The sequence below is a fragment of the Saccoglossus kowalevskii genome, chromosome 14 (assembly GCF_978046115.1).
Source record: "Saccoglossus kowalevskii chromosome 14, keSacKowa6.1, whole genome shotgun sequence".
NCBI lineage: Eukaryota > Metazoa > Hemichordata > Enteropneusta > Harrimaniidae > Saccoglossus > Saccoglossus kowalevskii.
In genome coordinates, this window is record NC_140654.1 from 15,711,793 (window position 1) to 15,735,099 (window position 23,307).

At 38.9% G+C, this 23,307-nt stretch overlaps 2 protein-coding genes across 2 annotated transcripts; one reads left to right on the plus strand and one right to left on the minus strand.

The window, feature by feature from the left end:
* Positions 1-1,361: 1,361 nt before the first annotated feature.
* On the minus strand, positions 1,362-4,405 carry LOC100376906 (sodium-dependent phosphate transport protein 2B-like). The gene is made up of 5 exons (XM_002741903.3): positions 4,063-4,405; positions 3,645-3,920; positions 3,241-3,542; positions 2,753-2,936; positions 1,362-2,432 (listed from the first exon to the last, which is right to left on the minus strand). Exons 1-5 carry the CDS (start codon positions 4,403-4,405, stop codon positions 1,417-1,419), a joined length of 2,121 nt encoding a protein of 706 aa, XP_002741949.1. The 3' UTR covers positions 1,362-1,416.
* A 14,915-nt stretch (positions 4,406-19,320) lies between these two features.
* Positions 19,321-23,299, plus strand: LOC100376754 (sodium-dependent phosphate transport protein 2A-like). The gene is made up of 5 exons (XM_078006092.2): positions 19,321-19,582; positions 20,736-21,011; positions 21,471-21,772; positions 21,872-22,055; positions 22,197-23,299. Exons 1-5 carry the CDS (start codon positions 19,321-19,323, stop codon positions 23,156-23,158), a joined length of 1,986 nt encoding a protein of 661 aa, XP_077862218.2. The 3' UTR covers positions 23,159-23,299.
* The last annotated feature ends 8 nt before the right edge of the window (positions 23,300-23,307 follow it).

Genomic DNA, 23,307 nt, shown 5'->3' on the forward strand with positions numbered 1-23,307 from the left:
ATGGCCGCCATTTTTTTATCAAGCATGCTTCATTGAAATAAAATAGCCGGCCAATGAAGTGAGTATAGCAGTAAATTTAATAATCTCCTTCAAATAAACTACTGAAATTATATGGACATGACATCAAAACAAATAGTATCTGATCTTTCAAACAGGTGTTTTATTCAAAAAAAAAATATTGCGCATATCTTACTTTTCAAGCTTTTTATATAATTGTATGCAATATGGTATGGAAATGTAAACTCAATACTGCTTTTAGAAACCGACATATGGAGAAGCAATAAAATATATACCCCGGATGTTGAGAAAAGTGCAACATTAGTTTATATTTGTAGACACCAATTATTGTAAATTTAAATAAACTCATTAATCATTAAAATCTGACACAAAAAGCCGATTGTACGTTTTCCTTTTATTAATACAACTGGTTCTAGTCATTGCAAATATATTGAATGGTTACGATTTCACCTGAGTTGTTAAGAATCAAACATATACGAAACTTTCGTACATTGAAAATGACCTTATCAGTCTACTAGAATTTTCATTTACAATCATGTTGGTCACTTTCTGTCCGATTTCTTTTTTTTTCGTGTGGTGCCGAATGTAAATAGATTAATAAAAAAATACAAGTTACAACGAAAATTCTTTTATTTTACATTTAGGTAAAAAAAAACAGAGATTTTATCCAGCTTTATTTCCTAATGAGGTATTTTGGCAGTTATAATACTATAAAGAGCTTGTGGTTAAATGTGGTAAAACTGTTACACGGGTGATCTCATGGAGCAACAGTGTCACTGTAGACCACTAGGGTTCATAAAAAAAAAACTCGAATATAACTCCAAATGATATATGGCGGATGTACAATATGTTCCCTTTTTGACGTCACTTCCGAAGGTCCTTACATCTTTCTCTGATTGCTTCATTTGTATGATGGCATAGAACAATTGCGTTGCACTTGATCTAGGACTGCGTTACGTCACGTGTTTTTCAGTCAAATTTATCATACACAATTTATCACACTAGCAAGATTAAGTAAATCCACGTCATTGACGTATCAGGATGCAAATATTTTCATTATAATAATCGAAATCAGTCAGAAACGAGTAATAATTAATCCTCGATATTGAACTAATGCACCGTCACAGATAAATAAATAAATAAATAAATACATGTTCACTCTGTATAATATGTTTGTCAATAATCACCCACTGTTTTATGCGATGGTAATTGGGAGATAGTCTTAAATATATTTGTCAGAATATGTCGTGAAGCATCTATATTGTCCGCTCATTGTTCAATAATTCAAGGCCCATCTTTTAGTCAGCAAAAATAGGCTAGAAAGTAACCAGAAAGCAAATCTTGTCTGAGATACAATTCTGAAAATTATTTTTATTAAATACGATAGGTTTGTTGGTGTCACGTCGTTATACCGTTGTTAGTGGATTCTATTTCCGATTCGACGGTAAACATAGGATTGTCCAAGCCATCGTTGTCACCCAGGGTTTGCATTTCGTAGCCGTTTTTCACCACCATTTCAACATCCTTTTCCGAAAAGACAGATTTGACATCGCTAGTTACCTCTTCCTTATCCTCAGAGCTGTTTTTACATCTACACTTTGCTTTGCATTTACCGCATCCAACCATGCACTTTTTAATCACCGAGTCATATGGTTCTAGAGAACGCATGAATTTGGGTAAGAAGTCCCATGTACGCATAAACTTTGGAAGACAACAGGGGCATTTAGCCTGAAGAATTTTGATTGTGATGACGACGAAGGCGATTGTGCCAACTATGATAAGAAATATACCAACGTATATATCACCAGCTATGGAAAGAAGGAGCACGGTTATCGGCAATGCGAGGAAAACTATTAACAAGTACGCTAAGGAAAACCATCTGTATACAGCCGTTGTATTACCGAGAAACTTAGCACCTCCGATGGGAGGCCGGCGCATAAAAGGAATAGGATAAAAAATCACTATTGCAGTTAAATTGAAGAATAAGTGACATAATGCTATCTGGACACCTTCTTCGAAATCTTGTGAATCGGAGCTTGCAAATGCAGCGAGTAAGCTCGTGAATGTTGTCCCGAGATTCGCTCCCAGTGTCAACGGATACATTCTGGCCAGTGTTATAACACGCATGCCCACGAGCGGAGTCAACATGGATGTGAAAACAGAACTACTTTGCAGTAGCATTGTGAAAAAAGCGCCAAGCAATATGGCGACGTATCCGGTCAACCACGAAAGATACCCTGGGAAATTTGCATTTAAAAGCCTTTTGGTTGCGTTGGCGGCGCTGCCGCGCAGCATTGATCCAAGCACTTTCACGATGCCGAGCAAACATCCCATGAGAAGTATTAATGACATAACCAATAGAATGACCCCAATAATTTGATCAGCAAGGTCGCAGTGGGCAAACAGGAAATCACCTGAAATTCAAACATACCGACATTGCATTAGGCGTTTTCGAAAAGCAAATACATATATTTATTAAAGCGGGGAGTCGTTACCTGCGCATGCGCCAGATGACCATAGCGTGTCATTGTTTACAAACAAGCGTCTCCCCATGAGCCTTTGCATTTTAGCGTGTGTTCTCACACTCGCTTGGAACTCAATTCCCGCGCGTGCGCAGGTGACGTTCCTTTCCTTCTCTCTGTTGTCAAAATTTTGTTTTTGAAAAGCAAAGTTTGACAGAAATGCGACAACCTTTTACGTCATGCATGAATATTTAGTAATTCGATATACTCACATCTCTCAATGTATATTGTGTAGTTGTACACTTCTACAACCCCAGTGTAATTAGTACCATTGACCGATGCGAACACGGTTGTATTGTAATACACGTCTTCACACTCACACCATCTATCGACCAAGCTTTTTTCACCGGGTTCCAGTAATCCTAAGGCGATTCCTTCTAAAACTTCCATGTCGATCTAATTTTCAAACGAGAACGAGACTTAATAAAAACAATATTTTCCTGGGTGATGCCTTTTAGGACGGAATTCACAATCTGTGATTTGGGCTTACAGGGACCAAACTATACAGGCAAGGGGCTATACTTTTCATGTAAGTATATACACGGCTGTCGTCATCGTTGGTGCGAGTGACAGTCTGCAGTAAAATAGCAGCGCCATTGATTAAGCGTGATGGCTTAAATAGGAAGTGAATACACAGTAGTTTTTAAGGCGCAACACAAATTTGCTTTGTCAAGGTTAAATAAATGTTGTAGCTGCTCACCTGTATGATTTTGTTCACGACTGGGTCGGTGATCTTCACCCTATCATCAGACCCAAAAGACTCTAGATTGGAGCCCTCAACGATTGCTGAAGTCAGATTGTAGAGGTAACCAGTTGCCAATTCAAGAGGGAGCAATACCAAAACAGCCAACCAGTTAAAACAATCGTGAACGGTAGCCCCAGCGAAGGATAACCTGAATGTGTCTCGGTCTCCTGCCTGTCCTCCGGCAACGATTGTGTTGGTAACCGATGTGCCAAGATTGGCTCCCATCACCATGGGAATGGCCTCTTCGACTTCAATCACTGTGAAAAAAAACAAGAACAAAAACACAGTGATTGTTAATTTGTGACTGGCTTACATGTGCATGTATCTTCATTTTCATCACCATAGTTTACTATACTTACTGTTGGCTGCTACCATGGCAACAATAATAGATGTCGTGGCGCTGGAGCTCTGAAGCAGCACCGTAACCAACATGCCAACCATCAACCCCGTGATTGGGTTCTCCAATAATGTAGCATCTGAGAGAGCCGCACCTGCTGCCGAGCCTCCAATAAGCGTGAAAGCGTCGCCCATTAATGCCAAGGAGACGATGAAGAAGTAGACGAAAACGAATATCAGAAATGGTTTTAGTATCCACCCAATCAAAATGCGTTTCACTTTACCACAAGTTGTTAACTCTGTTAAAGATAATAGGTGTGAAAAACGTGTTAAAAACTTTTTAAATATTTTACTAGTGAAAGCACAAGATGCAATCTGAGTCCTTTGTTAGACTCATAAACCTTCCTTAAACCAACTTAGTCAAACATTTATTTAACTTACCAGACCATTTCGGTTGATTTGACTGTAAGTCAGGTAGTAAGCTCCATGGATCAACTTCTTCCTCTTCTTTCTCCGTGCCATCATCTTCGATTTGTTCTCCATTGCCATCCTCCAGAATTACGGTATTGCTTTCCAACTCTGTAGGTACATCGGGAATTTCCGTTTCTCCAGCCCCACAAGCACCATTACACACTACTTCATCTGACTTTGAAGAAGAACTCACTCCGTTGAGATGTTTATAGTCTTTCCCGTCGTCTACAAGGTGTTTACAAAGTGCACTCACTCCGTTGAGATGTTTATAATTTCCCCCGTCGTCTCCAATGTGTTTATAATGTCCCTCCATCTTTTTTTTTTCAATTTCCTGTGTGAACCGAACGCAAGAAAATCGTTACTATAAGCGATCACCGTTAAAGCAGGCATCACAGATAAAACACAACGCGCTTGTGTCTAATCTCCCTTTGGACAGTTTCGTTACGAGGAAATTTAGTGTCGTCAATCACTTAAAATGCACATCAGTATACATAAATGTACTATTATTCCATGTCCCAACTACATTCATCGAATCTATAAATCGGGTAGCTAGTTAATGTACGTAATATGTTGAGACCCGTGTAAGAGCCCCCCCGCCCCATAAATTATATTGCAACTATGTCAGATGAATACATTGTTCAGGTAAAAAGAACAACTAAAGGTGAATTCCCTAGAACTATTCCACGAGGTATGCAAATGAGTCAAGTCACCACTCTACTTAACATCATGTTGTGGTATATTACATCTCACCGCACTGCACTAGGTCATATGACATTACATTACATTACATTACATTACATTACATTACATTACATTACAGTTATATTAATATTAGCAAACAAGTATATCCATGCATTTAATTTCACATATATACAATGGTAAGATTTATTACTGTCATAATTTATCGAATTACTAATCATGGGTAATGAGTTCGCGTGAAACCATCACAGCCAATGTTGATGAAAATAATGTGGTGCTGCGTAAGTCTCGCATCGTTGGTTTGTACCAAAACGCTAAGATAATGCCAACGATTTCATTTTTAAGTTATACTGGTCCCAAATTAGTTAATAGTATTTGTACATGCATGGTAATTATTTTGGATACATACGCCTCTTGTGAACAGTTCATAGACAGATACAAAAAATACCCCCTCCCCTACGAAAATTTATTTCTAGTCATCTCATATTATCGATAGGCGATGTAACATGAAACATTTACTAGTTTTGGTCATAGTTGTTTGGCGATCCCTCAGTTCAGTATTCGGTTTATCTTGCGACCCAAAAGTCCGTACCATCGTATTTTACCGATTAAGTATGTCACAAACAGTGCGGCTGCTCGTTACTGTGTCGTGGTGGCAATACGTTCGGAGTGACTCAAATTCACTATGTATAAACTAACGTTTCCAAAGTCATGATTGTTTGCGTGTGGTGCGAGCTCGAGAACCATGCATATCATATAAAAAAGTGAAGAAATAGTTTAAAAAACGATACAGAGAAAAAACTGCTATATTTAAAAGCCACGTGTATGTGGAAATGAGCGGGTCTGTCTACGATTAAAAAACGCGTCACAACGCGCTTAGCCATGCTTAGATAATGTGTGTCTTTGTTTTTCACGTGTTTTTTGTCGATTTTTTAAATACTTAACTAGCATATTAGATAATGTACAAGTAATGTTACGACAGTCAATAAATTGATTTCTATTGAATAATGTACGCACAATTCAAATTTCACCATTAAACATAAGGTAGATAGTGTTACCTGATGACAGTATATTATTTTATTCTACAGTCTGGTAAATGCTTTCAAGGCGCTCGTTTACTGTCCTGCCGAGTTACAATGTGGTACACAGCTGTGAGATCAGATGTTTGCGACGATGATATGTCAACTATACAGACAGCAATGAATTGCAAACTTTTGGATGTCCGAGGGATTGTTAGCAGTCATATGTCTTCATCACGGAACAAGCAATTGCAGGGCTCGCTAACTTCAACGGAAAATTCACTTAGCGTATTCAATGAGCGTGGTCAAATGATCTGATCGTCCAACCCGGCGACGACTCTTTATCCGCTGTGACTATTAACATGCCGGTGTCTCTAGTAATAATTCAACCTTAGTGTCCACGTGAACGGCGTGTGGTTGAATGACATATTGGGCGGGAGATTGAATTCAATTGAAACGTTTGAAGTCCATTCTAAGGAAGAATACATATATACCGAGGTCAATCGCACCACTATATTTAGACGTATTTAAAATGTGTGTCAACTTTAAATTAGACATATCCCGTCCATGATTTTACTCCTGACCTAGTGGACTCAAAAATGATCGCTCTCAGATATCTCGTCAAGGCGAAACAGACAATAACTTTTTTTTTTCAACTGGAAGGCGCACTGCAGAAACAAATTTTAACATGACAACACTGCTGAAATGGCTACAGAAGACTCGCAGCAGCATTCACTACGCAGTTTTACTCGGAAATACTCGATTTGTTAACGTAATTTCAATTTTCATCATTGGTTAAGGCCGGGTCAAACCGCCCGAACTTTGTTGGAGCGTTCCTGGAGCTGTGAAAAAATGTCATCACCGCTCGTTACCGTTCACCACCGTTTAACAGAGGTTGGCCCCCGTTAAGACAACGCCGTATACGCTCGGCCGCCGCTGATGGTCCCTTCTACCGCTCCGAAAGTTTTGAGCTGCACAAAATATTGCGAGCGGTGAGAAGCGGGCAATTTTCCGCTCCGGCAAAGTTCACCACCGCTCTAACAACGCTCAGTAAAGTTTTGCACCAATAGACGTAAGTTCGTGGACGCTGGGGTCCGCTAGGCAAACCTTGAACGCTGGACCACCGCTGCTTCGCCAGCTTTGCCCGGGCGGTATGCCGCTAAACCAACTTTAAAACCCCGCCGAGCCAACGCACGCATGCGCGAAACGCCGCTCTATCAACGCTCGCGTCAATGCTAAACCAACGCTCGCTGCCGATAAACCAACGCTAAAGGAACGCCGGCTTCAGCGGCGCACCTCTAAGGCAACGCCCGTGTTTTCGATTTTTTCCCATTTTGTGCGCGGTGACGAGCGTTGTCTAAATTCCGCCCCCTCTCTACCGTTGAAGGAACGCTCCAACAATGTTCGGGTGGTGTGACCGGGCGTTTAGTGATACCCTCGGTCGTTGCTTTTAGGAGTAATGCAGTCGGAATATCGTATGAATAAACCGCTTTCATTTTTAAATGACACCTACAATAACATACGAACATCATAGCGCGTTACAGTGTACGCTACCACGATGATGACTGTCTTGTTTTAAACAGTGAACAACTTGAGAGAGCAATATTGTAGTTAACAGTGCCACAGTCGCGACGCTACGAATTTCGTATAAACAAACAATGCATATTACACGCGTTGTACACATCGCGTGGTATCCAGCCCAACACACCGCGAACCGACGAATGTAGTATTAAGAACGAGTTTTGTAATCTGAGAAAATAGAGGTTGGATGAGTGGTAAGTATAATTTTGCTCAACGAATCAGATATGGAAATCTTGCCATAAATGGTAAGCGAAACTTTCTCTTGAAACTGTTTAATGATGATTGTTTGAAGTCTCGAGAGGGCGTGGTCTCACGTACACTGTATTCCGACCATTTATTTACACTTCGGTATTTCAATATAGCTTTATGTCTATTGCAATGCAACTTTTTAAAACAAATATACGGACGTTTGAATATAGATGTTAAATACAAATTCAATCTTTTTACCCACCTTAGTTAGCTCAAAGTGTTGGCCATTATGTGTTTCCGGGAGGTGGGGTGTTACAACGAGGTTTCCTTTTCTCATTTGGTGATGAAGTCCGATGATTTGAAGAACTTTGCTCACCAACATTTTGCTCAATGTTTATCTACCCCGAGACAATAATTAGTGAAACAGTACCATGCAATTTTGCAGAAAGATTAACAGGGAGTGGTATATTTCACTAAATTGTGGAGATAAAAAAAATCGGCGATCGATGGCGCAAATTTACTGTACCCATTGTTTGGGACGTAAACGGCTGTGGCAGTGTAGCCAAATATTACCGACGTGGTCAAACAAAATGCGATGTTTTAAGTCAAAGTACGGATTGAAACAAACCAGCTCAACTGAGGACATTTAAAGGTAATAAACTTGAAAGGAAACTTGCGAGGATCTAAAACAGCATGGAATGTGACAACAAACTGGATTGCCTTACAACCATAGTAGATATTAATAGACCATTTTCCGTTCACCGAGATCTCGCATATTGCGTGAAAGGTGCGAACCGAAAATCACAAAATTCGAACGATTTGATTTTGAGTTTATGTTTCCTTTTTTATAGCTCAATGTCGTAATAGCGATCCTTGCGTTGAGATACCCTCACATTAACCATCATCAAGTGTGGATAGCACATTATTAAGCTGGGAAATACCCATCAATATTTTCGCGTTTGACGCGAAGCACGGAAGCAACTACGACGCTATGATTTTTGTTTGTCCTGTTTTTTCGTTCGATTTCACGCATAACCCGGGATCTCGCAGTCAACAATAATTGTATTATTTAAACAAATTTGCATGATACATCTCGAAGATCCAAACATATATTGTTTTACGCTGACAAAATATTGAAGGTACTGTCATAGTATGTATGTTGAACATTGAATTGAAAATAATCGCAATCTGTGAATTCATGATCACATCATCAAATTCATGTTATTTTAGCAAATATTCAACTTATTATTATATTATATTCTTACAGTGCACGTTGTATTTGTTCAGATTCTAATAGCATAATGTTTACCTAATGTTTACCATTCCCCGGCAACATGGTTCATACATACGTTATTTCAACCGCCCTTACCCCATTGGGCCCCAAATTCGTCTCGCATACACACATACTAATTTCTCGATGTTCAAAACTCGTCACATGAATGAGTAATGCAACATATATACGACTATTATTCGGAAAATAAATACCTTCTAATGAAAAGCTTAACGCTGGAAGACAGATGGTTTACGCAGACTATGGATAGATACAGTTGGGTTATGCTAGCACTGTTCACAATATGTACTTGCTGGTCGTAGTCTATGGCAGTTGCAAGGCAATATATCTAAGCAGTTGCGGCAGCTGAAGTCGACCGCCGACAGTATCGGTAATAACAGTAGCTAGGTGTGTGCCGATATGAGAGGCAGTCACTGACTGAGCCAACTGGTACGGAAATGGAAAACTACCCGCAAATGTGACGCATGTCAAATTCTTATCGAATGCATTCGACTTTTAATCACAGTGATAGGTAGTTAGCTAACGTTTGAATTAGAGTTCGGACTCATTTTGTCTGAAAGATAATCTCTTCCGACAAAGGACCTGTCAATAAATCGCACCACTGGGTGCAGCACAATTGTGCATGTGGACTCCATGAGGGATACTTTGGGTGGGCGGTGAAGTGATTCACGGGCCTCGAACCTGCATTTGCATAACGCAAGATAAACTTGTTTGTTATGTTTTAATTGCGGTAACGAACAAGCATGATAATTGTAATCGTGCAGTTTATTGTCAATATATTTTTCGTCATGACAATATAATAACACTAAAATAAAATAAAATAAAATAAAATAAAAAAAATGAAAACAAATCTTCATTATTCCCCATTTGTTTCGTGCCTGTCCGAACTGAGGAATTGTGGGTTTGACGGATTTCCTTCTAATGCAAGATCATATACAGTTTCCAGGGCCACGTTACGATTCGTATCACCTTAATTGATGTGTTGGTGGTGTAACAAAACAAAATTAACCGATACCCCGCCCTTATTATATATTAGACTCTTCGTCTCATATTGCTGATGAATTAAGAACAGTAATTACAGGTGACTAACTAAAATTTGACAATATGTGCTTATATTTAAATTTGAATTATTTTGATAAAATATGATGATTTGGTCTGTGTATATGGAAGTGCCGCCTAATTCTGAAATGGTCTCATTGAAAGCATTGAACTATATTCTCATGTGATTACGAATCTTTCAAGACAAAGCAGGAAGACGACGATTTGTGTAAGCGGCACAGAATGACCCGAGTCTTGTAGCGCCCTCTATGATCACATTAAGCTCACTGTGTTACATAGATCGCAATATGATGACTGTTAGTTCTCACTACATTTGTATAAACATTACATGCCTACAACATAACAAATACTTTAGTGGATGTGACGATAAATGCATCAGATACAAATATAATATTATGAGTAAAATGCTTCTAAACTATTGAATTTCCGATGATCATTTCTGAACACCCACCACCAGCCATGGATCTTGACAACATAGAAACAGTCACGCTTACTCTGGCGCCAGTGTTCTACATACATTACGCATCCTACTAAAACTCATGCTTCCATTCCTTCCAGAAAACAAAACGAAGCAATATACAATTCTTTGAATACCTATCACAATGTACGGACGAATATAATATATCATATTTCAAATCTATTGATCAGAACGAATATTAAATGTGCTCATATGTTAGTTCATATCTAACCGCAGTTCAAAGTTGCATTTGCATTTGGCATGATCTCGCCCCCCCCCCCTTTGCAACGTAGGCATCACAGGGACAAAAATGAATGCAAATAAAATAACATGCAAATGATATGGTGTTTTTATATCAATGGAAATTATGTTCGATTTTGTTGATTAGTCATCATGGCCATGTTTCTGTCAAATACAGGTTAGTAACAGCGCTCCATTATTTCAGAATTTGTTGCCATACCAACTGATTTTACCATTTTCATGGTGATCGCGAAAATCAGAGGGAGTTGATCTGCTTATGAGACATAGTGGGAAGGCAGTTTTAATGTGGGGCCGAAAGTTCCATATTATTTAAGCTCATAACATTTGTTCGACGTAGTTTAATGTATCCAGCGTTTGTAAATCGTATATTAATAAGTCAGTCTGTATTAAAGAAGGTCAATAAAAGGCATGCGACTAATTTGAAAGTTTAAACTTAGGTTTATTCACTTACCGATAATTTCTGTCTCAATCGGGTAAACGTAGCAGCACTGAGAAATTATTATTGAAGAAGACGTATGACGTTCTCTTGTACCTGCCGGCGGCTGGAAACTCTCAGATATGATCATGTCTATTTGCTTCGGCGTGCGTATATATATATACACATACCTACCCTGAAACCATCAATCATAACATCAGCGTGGCGTGTGTTGTGTCAACATGTGTCTCACACGGTGTCACTCATCCCAATCACGTTAGAGACCCCTGAATCGTATTAAGTGAGTCCAGAATATCGACCTTGAGTTCATGTTTCTAGCACAGTATAAAATGTGCCTACCTTTCATACATATTCTTTCACACAATGAGTAGGTAGGAATAGTATATGACATATAAAATAAATCAACTTGAATTGAATTGAATTGAATTAAAAAAAGTCGAAAACTGTTCTGCGCATCAACAAAATAATGTTTGGGTTCCACATATTCAAGTGTGTATTATGCATACCTTCAGGAGGCATGTATTGGTGGTTGTGTCACTGGATACATATACTTAACGCCAAAATTATAAATGTATCGAAAGTAAAGCAACTATCACAACTTTTAACTATATATTCTCATACTACTAAGGGGCTTGGAAGCACTGACACACGTAGTAACGTGTCCACGCCAAGTATGGAGAGCAAAAAAATGTGATAGATGGTGATAACCTGACGATATTTCGAAATAAATCATGAGGTTATAGATTCGTCATTGCAAATTGCTCAAGGTTATAGCATCAAATATACATATGTGAGGGGGTTCATTATTCGAGCAAAGGCACCATTGAAAAACGTACGCACTTCTAGCGTAACCTTCACCGACACTTCAGTTGCTGCTGTCGATTTTCGTTCATGTGTGTCTATTCTTATTTGTCAAGTCCAGACTTTATTACTTGGAAATTCATATTTTGGTGTTTCAGAAAGGCAGCGGCTTCTGAACAAAGCTACCTGTTTCTAAATCAAATTGACAACTTCCAAACTTTGCAACGAGACTACTGTATTCACCTGTTTACCACGATGGACGTAATGGTAACGACTTATTCTCATGAACCGTTCACCACAGAAAACGCCACCAAGTGGTGGCATTCGTACTTGCGACGGAGGGAGAGGGTGGATACAGTTACGAGGAATTTTGGCAGCGCAGTACATATTATTGTTGATTGTAAATCGCGTGTCACGCGCTTACCATGTGGACATAATGAATCGACTATCATGACGAGTAATTCAGCAGAACAAAGACGGCCAGTAACAAGACCCAATTTTAAATCTCAATGAGTTATACAAAATCTGACCCTGTTTGTTATTCCGAGAAAAAAAAATCTGCCGAAAAGAATGCATGCGGTGTCTTTTCTCCTGGGTCAAATTGTAGTTGTGATTGTAACTGACAATGACAATAAATTGTACTGTGAGGCTTACTGTGTGGTGAGCAACACGTGAAAGAAGGTTGCACCGTAGAGCAAACAGGTTCGAGCCATATTAGCATTCTAAGACTTCTAATTTACTAGTAAGCAACTTGACTTGACTGATATGCAAGTATGATGAAATTATTTGCACGTATCTGTTAATCGACTTAATTAGCTGATTACTAGCGAGTGGCTGTGTTATGTCTGTCATCGTTTAGGCCCATGCAAGGTTCTGGACGGAACTTGGTTCAGTGATTTGGAACTAATTACGATATAACCGTCGCTATTCGGACTACTATTTCTGACAGTTACTAATATAGTGAACGATTAATCAAAAAATATGACGTGTTCAGTACTTAGTGTGATTGGCTGTATGATTGAAGGCCACGCCTTAGAGTCTTTTAACTGCTTTGTAATTGGTTAAGGTTTTGAAAGTGAATAAAGAGAGTTTAGTTGGTCTTGGCGAGTACACGAGGAGAGACTCAGTCTGAGGCAGTCTAAGGTAGTCTTGACGCAGTCTAGAGTCTAGTCTAGGAGAGTCTTGGGTCAGCCTTGCGATAGACTTGGGAACTTTTCCCCAGGGCGCTGTGTCTTATAAACTGCTCGACTGACCGACTAAGACGAGAGTTGAAACGTATTTTGTTGTGTGCGTCTATTTGACTGTAAGGTTTAAACGACTTTCCCGATCCCGTACCTCAAGGGGACGTGTATAGGGACAGAGACAAGATTCCCCCCTGACACGTGTGGAGAACCCAGAGGAGAAGAATTTTCCCCCTGATACAAGTGTCATGGAACAATAATTAATTCGGGAGGTTATTGTAATGCGATTTTAATATTTCAAAGTTATGATGCGTGTACATTGCGGCCATTAGATATAACACAGCAGGGTAGTATGCAACAGTTTTACATATACACCTTGTTTACATAATGACACATTTACAAACGATACCTCGACTTACTAACTCTTTCTAAGACAAGTGATGTTTTTACAGTTTATAGATAATTATATGCAATCGTTCTGAAAACTCTAGAATAGTGGAGTTCCCCATCAACAAGTCGGAGTTTTTAAGGTTCGGACCATTGGCGGATACAGAAATTCGGTAAGGGGGGGGGGCTCCTATTGACGTGGGCTGGGTTTGTTAATTGATTTGTCATTTTTTTTGCGAGCTGAAGTATTATTTGCGATTCGGCATGCATTCGTTTGACTGGACTGTGATATTTTCTCTCAGAAATTGAGACTTTATAAACAAAATAGTATACTTTGGTAACGGTGAAAGCACGTATTGTTTTAGGGAAATAAATACTCTGGACTGACAAAGTATGGGCGGTAATTGTTTTTGACATTCAACGCTATGGCGGTCACGACGTGGTCTAATACTTCATAGATACATCACATCATTATTGTATTCACATGCTAAGTTTATTGTCTTGTGATACTCTCACACTCTAACGCTGTCGACGTTGTGTTCACCGTTATATATCAACGATGAAACCGGCCTGAAATGATCAGGATCTAACGCTATTAGGAAATTCATAAATGTTGTGTTACAGACAGGGAACATATTTCTAAAAACTAAGGTTGCTTCTCTGTGTCTTGCAAACGGCGGTTGGTATTCAGGATAATAAAAATAAGTAACATATTTTAGTGGACAACTAAATTTAACTCAACGGTAGAGATTAAATGTAACACACGAATTGACAACATCGTCAGCCACTGGTACTTTTTTGTTATATTCTAAGGCTTGTGTGTATTCTAAATGGCAAAACTAACCTGCTTGCCCGTATATAATATCCACTGTATGGTGTGGATTTATATAACGTGAGTGAGTATAATTATATAGACAACTCCGCTTATTTGAAGAACCCGTGTATTAGTACATATCTACCAAACTGTGTCTCTTGCGGTGACTTGTCAATCACGATAGCCATCGAGTTATTCATAGCGCCATCAAGCGGTGATATGTATTACTTGCTGGATGAGTTGATATCTACCGGGTTTGTACAAATGGTTCAAAATAAAGTAGAACGTCTGTGCTATGCGTATCGCTGATTGTAAATCACGTGACATGTGCTGACCATGTGGACTACACGAATCGTACATCGACTGTATCACAATATCTGTGATCATTTCAAATGTTGAACTGGTCTAGCGTAAATGCCCAGCGGTGTTTCGAATGTATGACATGTTTTACCATGACAAGTATTGGTAATATAGACAGCGCACGTTTTGATGTTGCATGAGACAATAAGAAATAATGTGAGTGCAACATGACAAGCGTTTGACTCGACCTTATCACCAAAACAAGGCTCTTGATGTGGCCTCGTATTGGTCGGACTACGTGAAAGCCATAATATCGCAGTATCAGAGTGCAACCGACGAACAAGGACGCTATTTTGGATCGATTTAATTAATGCTCAATAAACGTGTCTCGCAACCATATCAAATTTTACATCTTAATGAAGGATCAGTACAATTGGGTAGTTCCAATCATGGTCTAATGTGTTATTTCGCCGAGTTCTCCTCCGAGAAACAACTGAGCAAATTACATTCAGCGTCTTTAGAACTCAATCATATTCTGAAAGACGAAACGTTGTACAGTTGAGCTAATATTTAAGCCGTACTCCGATCCCGTCTTCTTATTGAGACAAATATGCTGATATTGTAAGTGTAATGGATTACAAAGATCGCTATTATGGAGAGATTTTAAAATATCAGTTCAATGACTTGGTGTTTGAAATGCAATTGGCTTTCCGCTTAATGTTATGATTAATATGTTTATTACGACACTTTCGATCAAGTAACCAATTTCTGGCGAGTTAATGTCTCAAATTGTATAGGTTTTTAGTCATCAGGAGAACATGTGATTTTGCTGTAGTAATTTTTTCGGTGGCTGTTCCCTTGAATTTCGCCCAATTTCGCCGCATATATTCGATAAATACAATATTCACTGTGATTTATTGACGTCGCTAACTGATAATAAATGTTCGATTCCACACCACAAATCATGAAAGCTTATTTAAGACAAATTACATGACGGTAATTTATATTACGATTAAATTGACGTGAGATCAAGATTGGGTCGCCTCCAATCTTACTAATTACTGCTTACTGCCAAATAATGATACATTGACACGATATATTCACGTCAATTATATAATTGATGCATGTCAGCGGAAGGTCTGGTTATTTCTGGATTCTCGTGAAGCCCGGATTCGCGTTACTTGGTTCGGTTTACAGTTTGTTCGTCCCCATTATAAAACATTCTACAGAACAACCCTTATAGAGTCTTCCCGTACAATCGAGTAATTTCATTTCAACATTCATGACTGACTAAACCTTAGATTCAGCGTTGTTCAACAAAGTTCAATTGCTTGTTTAAACATTGATTATATACTTTATTACGGTCCCCTTCGTCAACAATGAACGTCTTGACGAACGTCTACCAAGGGCGCGCGTATCTATGTGACTTTCGCAGTAAGCCTCATGCAGTGCGCGGACAAGCGGGACCCGTCTAAATCTGAGGGAAAAGTGACAACATCTGCTGCGAAATCATATTATTTTGCCAACAGCTCATGAAGACCAACCGTAAAACCATGCGATCTTAGTAAGTTGCCTCGTTGCTACTGTTTTTTTTTCAAATAGTACCAATATCACTTAGCAAAATACACGCGATATCAAGGGTATTGCCGTCACGGTTCTACCGGTAATGAAGGTTGTTCATCTACTAGTAGTCAGGCTAGTGTGCCCTATATTCATGAAAGTTGTTCTCTAGGTGTTGAGTTAAAGAGCCTTCAGTTAGTGCGTGGTTGTGAACCCTCCATTGATTCTAGTCAGGATGACATTGTTGAATTTGTACAGATCAGAAGTTAGCTGGAAAAAGTCCATTATGTAGGCTTATAGTTCCGAATTGCATAATAAGTGTGATTCCACATTAGAGCATGCTAGGAAGTTAGTGAGTACAAGTGAGGAGTTGATCACAGGTCGTAGCAATCGGGCAAGGTTTGTGATGAACAAGGTGCTAAAGTATAGAGAGTTTCAGTCACCTCATGTTGATAGAGTACGAGTGTGCACCCAATTAGTTATACCATTGTGTTACCATGATTAAGTACTAGCAGTTGCTCATGAGTCAGTTATGGCAGGTCATTTGGATGCTACGAAGACTACATGTAGAATAGCAACTCAGTTTTATTTGCCTGGTAAGCAGGATGATGATATTAGATATTGCAGGTCATGTGATATATGTCATAAGACCACTCCTAGGGGTCGTATTAGCAAGGTACCATTAGTTCCATTTCAAATTATAGCTATGGATCTGATTGGTCTGATCAGTCATAGGTACATTTTAAGTGTTGTAGACTATGCTTCACGATACTCTGAGGCTGTAGTGTTAAAGAAAATTACTTCAGAAGTGGTTGCTGATGCTTTAGTCAGTATATATATATATATAGTCGGGTTGGTGTACCCGAAGAAGTTTTAACTGATTTAAGGACACAGTTTGTATCTGACATTATGAAGGAATCGATTAGAATGTTGTCTATTATACAATTAGTAACTACTCCATATCATCCAGCATTTAATGGTTCGGTTGAGCGGTTTAATGCTACTTTGAAAAGCGTGTTAAAACGCAAGTGTCAAGAACGGCCCAAGGATTGGGATAGGTATCTTGACCCAGTATTGTTTGCCTATAGAGAAGCTGCTAAGAAATATTTAGGGTTTTCACTCTTCGATCTTATTTATGGCAGAACAATGAGGGCCCAATAATGATTTTAAGAGAGTTGTGAACAAAGGAGGCCACAGCTTAAGAGGTTGAAACTACATACCAGTATGTCCCTGGTTTGCGAAATCGCCTTGAAGAGACATGTGAATTGGCTCAAGCTGAGTTAGCCAAGGCAAAATTTAGATACAAAAAGTATTATGGTAGGAAAGCCAACCTGATGACAAAGTGTTAGTGTTACTTCCCACTGACCACAATAAGTTGTTGATGCAATGGCAGGGATCATTTGTAAATAAGGAGAAGGTGGGTATGATGGATTACCAATTGGATGTGAAAAACAAGGTGAAAATTTACCATACTAACTTGTTGAAAGCATATTATGAAAGGGACAAAATGAATCACAATAACGTGGTTACAGGTGTGACGAACTGTTTGTGCACTGCAGTTGTTTAATCTAATATTGCCGACAGTACTGGGTAATAGTGATGTATTGGAGACTGTGTCATTCAGTGCAAGGAAACAATTGTTGATTGTCATGTTGGTCATGAGTTGAATGTCGACCAACATAGAGAGATTGGTGGAGTTATGAGAGAATGTTGTTATATTCTCACTGATTGTCCTGGAAATTGGTGAGCATGATATTAAATTAGTAACATCTGAGCCGGTTAGGTCAAAACCATACCTTTTACCATTCGCAATGACAGACGTTAAGAGCATGTTAGTGATGGGTATAATTGAAACATCAAATTCACCTTGTGCCTCACCCATTTTTTTGTAAATAAGACAAGATAAGGTTAGGTTTTGCATCGATTCGCATCAATCGCAAACTCAATCGAATCACAGTGTTCGATGCAGAACCAATGCCATCATCTAAAGACCCATTTTCACGATTAAAAGGGGGTCAGTACTGGCAGATCCTTATGAGTGAGGGGGGGGGGGCTAAAGAAAAGACAGAGTAAGTGGAGTAAGTGATAATTGCCTTGTCGCCTCCCTCCCCACTTGAGCACCGAATTTATTATAAATGTATTTCACTCCTACAGCGCCATAACTCACAAAATAGTCACAATCTTGTTTGCCGACGAAGCGGTGTTTCAATAGTTTATAACTCGGCACTCACACTATATATATATATTGTGTCAATGTGTCTATGTGAGATCGACAGAATGCATGCAATATAACTTCCACGTCTTTAGGGAGATATTACTACAATTGTCCTTTGGTAGGAATAACCCCCGGCCCACATCGATTGTGTTTGCATGATGTATATCAACAATTTTGATTTATATGTTATAATCTAGTTATTATCAATAATTTATTGTCAATATAATATTTTAGGGTACGTCATGACAGACAGCCAATGACGGACACTCAGTTAAGGAATTCTTTTTAGAATTGACGCCAGATAAAATCATATAAATATAGGGGTCCCCGATATGAACATCTACTGAGATGGACGACCGATGGGCCGAGTAGGATAGACCGATTACCCGTGACATCGACAGCCAGTGTTGAAAACGTCTTCAAAGCCGAATTCATGTGAGTAGGTCACTTTCACCGGGAAAACATAGATACGGATAGATTGCTACTGGTTAGATCCGGCCATCACATATTTCTGGGATGATCCTGTGTAATGATAGCATACATTATTAGTTCTCACAAGTGGTAGAATAGAATAGAATAGAATAGAATAGAATAGAATAGAATAGAATAGAATAGAATAGAATAGAATAGAATAGAATAGAATAGAATCATATTCTTCATCACGTGGCGGCGAACTTTAAATCAACTACCGGATTGTTTTGTACAACCTGATTCGGGTCACATAAAACTCACCACCCTATGTTTTCATATAGTAGTGATTTACACAACACTATAGTGCGGTATTTGTACTATGGGAATTGAATATTAACACGTGCAGTCCACATGATTGGAAATATGGCGTGGTAACATAAATTATGTCAAATAAATCATATTTTACCACGTGGCATATTTCAGTTTTACTAGCCATGGTTAACCACAGGTGCGAGCATTTCAGTTATTCTAGTACAGTTTACGTTCAGTGACAATCGTGTTGCTAACATGAAATTATCAACAGAAAGCGAGTACTCTACGAAGTTCAATGAAGCCATGGATGCTACCAATGTCGACAGAAATAACTTTCCATACGTAAATACGGACGAGGAAGCATACTGCGCCAAGTTCCCAGTTGTTTCCGTTGAACCGAACAATGAAACGGAGGACACCTACGACACGCCAGTGGATACTGGGAAGAAGAAACAGGATGAAATCGACCCCTGGAGTTTGGTGCCACATATAGAATCGAACCAACCAAAATGGTCTGGTGAGTTGAATGACCTGGAGGATTTAACCTTCAGTCTGTGGTAAATAAGGCCATTTACCAACTGTAACATGTAGTTTTTATTTTTTTAAATTCGGGATTAAATTCATAACTTGACGTGAAAGCCACATTTGACAAGTGAACAAATTTATCTCCGTAATTTAACGAAGGCAAGGTCGTCGACCTCTGTAGGCATGGCCCCAGTTTTTATTGGCTTAACAATTTGAGCGCCAGAATATTTCCCGCTATTTTTCTATAATGTTTTTTTTTTTCAATGCTTTTTTAATTCAAGATCTCGATCAATGTTGCAGAAAAATACGATAAAATTATACAGTTTATTTGACTTTGGCCGTCAAGCGGTTAAAATGGCGTGATATGCGCGATCGCGTTCGTGTAATAGTAGTGCGTCAAATAATTCAATTTGTATAGATGAGTATTAAAAACATACGCCCGCCATATATTTATGACCAATCGGCGCTTGTATTAGAAGGAGGCCCAGACCGACTGCTTCCACCACTTCCATTGATTGATTGGCCGCGTGAGATGGGCCTATTGCACACTGGTTGTTACATTCGTGGGTTACTGAATACTCACAATATAGGCATATTCGAGTAACTACGGCTCTACTGTGGTAATTTACCAGTAGGTACCTAATGAGACCGGGGTATTACGGCCATGAATATTACAGGACTAGTTTTCGAGTTTATTCAAAATTTCAAACTAGATAGAATAATGGATTACAATAAAAGCTGTCATTGTGTATTTTGATGTTAAATTATTATGTGCGATTGTTCTGCTGAATGATAAATTCTGTAATCTTTAGCAGAAATCAAAGTGTTAAGTATATATATATATATATATATATATATATATATATATATATATATATATATATATATATAAATATATATATATATATATATATTTATTTTGACAGAACATGGCTTCATTATACTTGTTTTTGTTTATTTACAATAAATTCAAATTATGCAAAATGTTTCATCCGTATCGTGTAACACATGACATAGCATCAACTTTGAGGAGCATTATTCCACGAAAACATATTTGATAAATTTATTTGAGTTTGTCTTACTTTTCACAGTCTTTTGTTGTGTTCTTTATACATTTGATAACAACATTCTTTCTCCATACGTAGAGTTAACAACAAGTGGGAAGGTGAAACGTGTTCTGATTGGATGGATATTGAAGCCAATCCTGATATTCTCGTTTCTCTACTTCTTTATCGTCGCCCTGGCCTTGATGGGTGACGCCTTCACGCTGATTGGTGGATCGGCAGCAGGTGCGGCTCTCTCAGACAGTACATTATTGGACAACCCAATCACGGGATTAATGATTGGCATGTTGGTTACGGTGCTACTCCAGAGTTCAAGCGCTACAACGTCAATTATTGTTTCCATGGTAGCAGCCGATTGTGAGTATAAATACCTTTATTATGCATCTGTCACCGTCACGCCATAAGTATTGCACTGAGTATTTTCATCCTACCATATTGGGAAATGCGAATCCCAAATATTGAACGATTACGCACGTAAGCGTCCTCTAATAATACAAACAAACATGGCTGCTACCAGAGTTTGACCGAACTCCACACAAAGAAGTTCACTCAAACTATTCTAAACGTTTTGTATTTCGGCATTCCCACAATGTATCCGTTGGAGGAAAAGATATATAAAAAATGTTATTAGGAGGATACTTTCGGTATGTTCGTAATAACCTTATTGTATACACATTATTAATGTAATTGATTATGATGGACATTTCAATGGTAGTTAATATATGATATTCTCCTTAATTGTAATACTACAACAAAGAACGTGCCATTGGCACACACGCATATAGAAAACTCACAATGCGGCCCCTTTTTCGGCAGTGATTCAAGTCCAGGAAGCTATTCCCATGGTGATGGGAGCCAACATTGGCACATCGGTTACCAACACAATCGTTGCCGGGGGACAGGCAGGAGATCGAGACACATTCAGGTTATCCTTCGCAGGGGCTACCGTCCACGACTGTTTTAATTGGCTGGCGGTTCTCGTATTGCTCCCTCTTGAAATGGCAACTGGCTACCTCTACCACCTGACATCGGCAATCATTGATAATTCTAATTTAGATTCGTTCGGATCTGACGACAGAATTAAAATAACAGACCCAATCGTGGACAAAATCATACAGGTAGGTAGAAATGTAATTCTAATATTTATTTATAAATATGGTTTCAATATTATAAAGAAATAATATCTAATATTTAAATTTATTGCCATTGTTTATTAGCTTGATATGGGTGTTTTGGAGAAGATTGCTTTAGGAGAACTGGAACCGGGTGAAGAAAGTTTAGTAGATAGATGGTGTGAATATGAAAATGTGTGTTACAATACAACCGTATTTTATTCGGTTAATGGTACCAATTACACAGGGGTTGAAGAAGTATATAACTACACGATATACATTGAAAGATGTGAGTGAATCAAATTTATTTTTCTCAACGTTTCAATTCCTTATCACTGTTCGGCGGTGCGAATGTCGGCCGACTGGAACTCTCGCCATGGTAGTAACGTTAGCTGGTGCATGATACAAACACAAATTTTATTAATTTCAGGTGACTTCCTGTTTGCCCACTGCGACCTGGCTGATGAGATCATTGGTCTTATTCTGTTGGTGGTGTCGCTGGCGCTTCTCATGGGATGTCTGATCGGCATCGTGAAAGTGCTTGGATCAATGCTGCGCGGCAGCGCCGCCAACGCTACCAAGAAGTTTTTGAATGCCAATTTCCCAGGATACCTTTCGTGGTTGACCGGATACGTCGCCATGTTGCTGGGCGCGTTTTTCACAATGTTACTGCAGAGCAGTTCTGTTTTCACGTCCATGTTGACTCCACTTGTGGGCATGCGTGTTATAACACTGGCCAGAATGTATCCCTTAACTCTGGGAGCGAATATCGGGACAACATTCACCAGCTTACTCGCGGCATTTGCAAGCTCCGATTCACAAGATTTCGAAGAAGGTGTCCAGATATCACTATGCCACTTATTCTTCAATTTAACTGCAATAGCAATCTTCTATCCTATTCCTTTTATGCGCCGGCCTCCCATCGGAGGTGCCAAGTTTCTCGGTAATACAACGGCTGTGTACAGGTGGTTTTCAATCGCGTATCTATTAGTAGTCTTCTTCATTTTCCCATTTACAGTCTTGCTAATTTCTATAGCTGGTTGGCAGTACCTTGCTTTATTCTCTGCCGTATTTGGATCCATCACGTTAGCTGTTATAGCAATCAATATTATGCAGGCAAAATGTCCTGGATGTTTGCCTAAGTGTATGCGTACGTGGGATTTTTTACCCAGATGCTTGCATTCTTTAGAACCATATGATAATGTTATCAAGCAGTGCATGGTGGGATACAGGAAGTCCAGAGCGAAGTGTAGACGCAATGAAGACAGTTTAGAGGATTGCGCAGTATATGTAGAAGACAAATGCATAGGAACTGATATGATGGATGTAGAAATGATGGTTAAAGACGAACAAGCAAGCAAAACTACCTTTGATTTTGATAATTCTGCCTAAAGGTTAACAATGACCTGTTAAAATTTGTGTCATTAAATGTATACAATTAGATTCTTGATCATATTTAGAACATAGCCTAGTTCACCCTTTATACACTGATAATTGAGGATATTGGCACAGCATAACTTATAAAAAAAAAAAGCATGAAA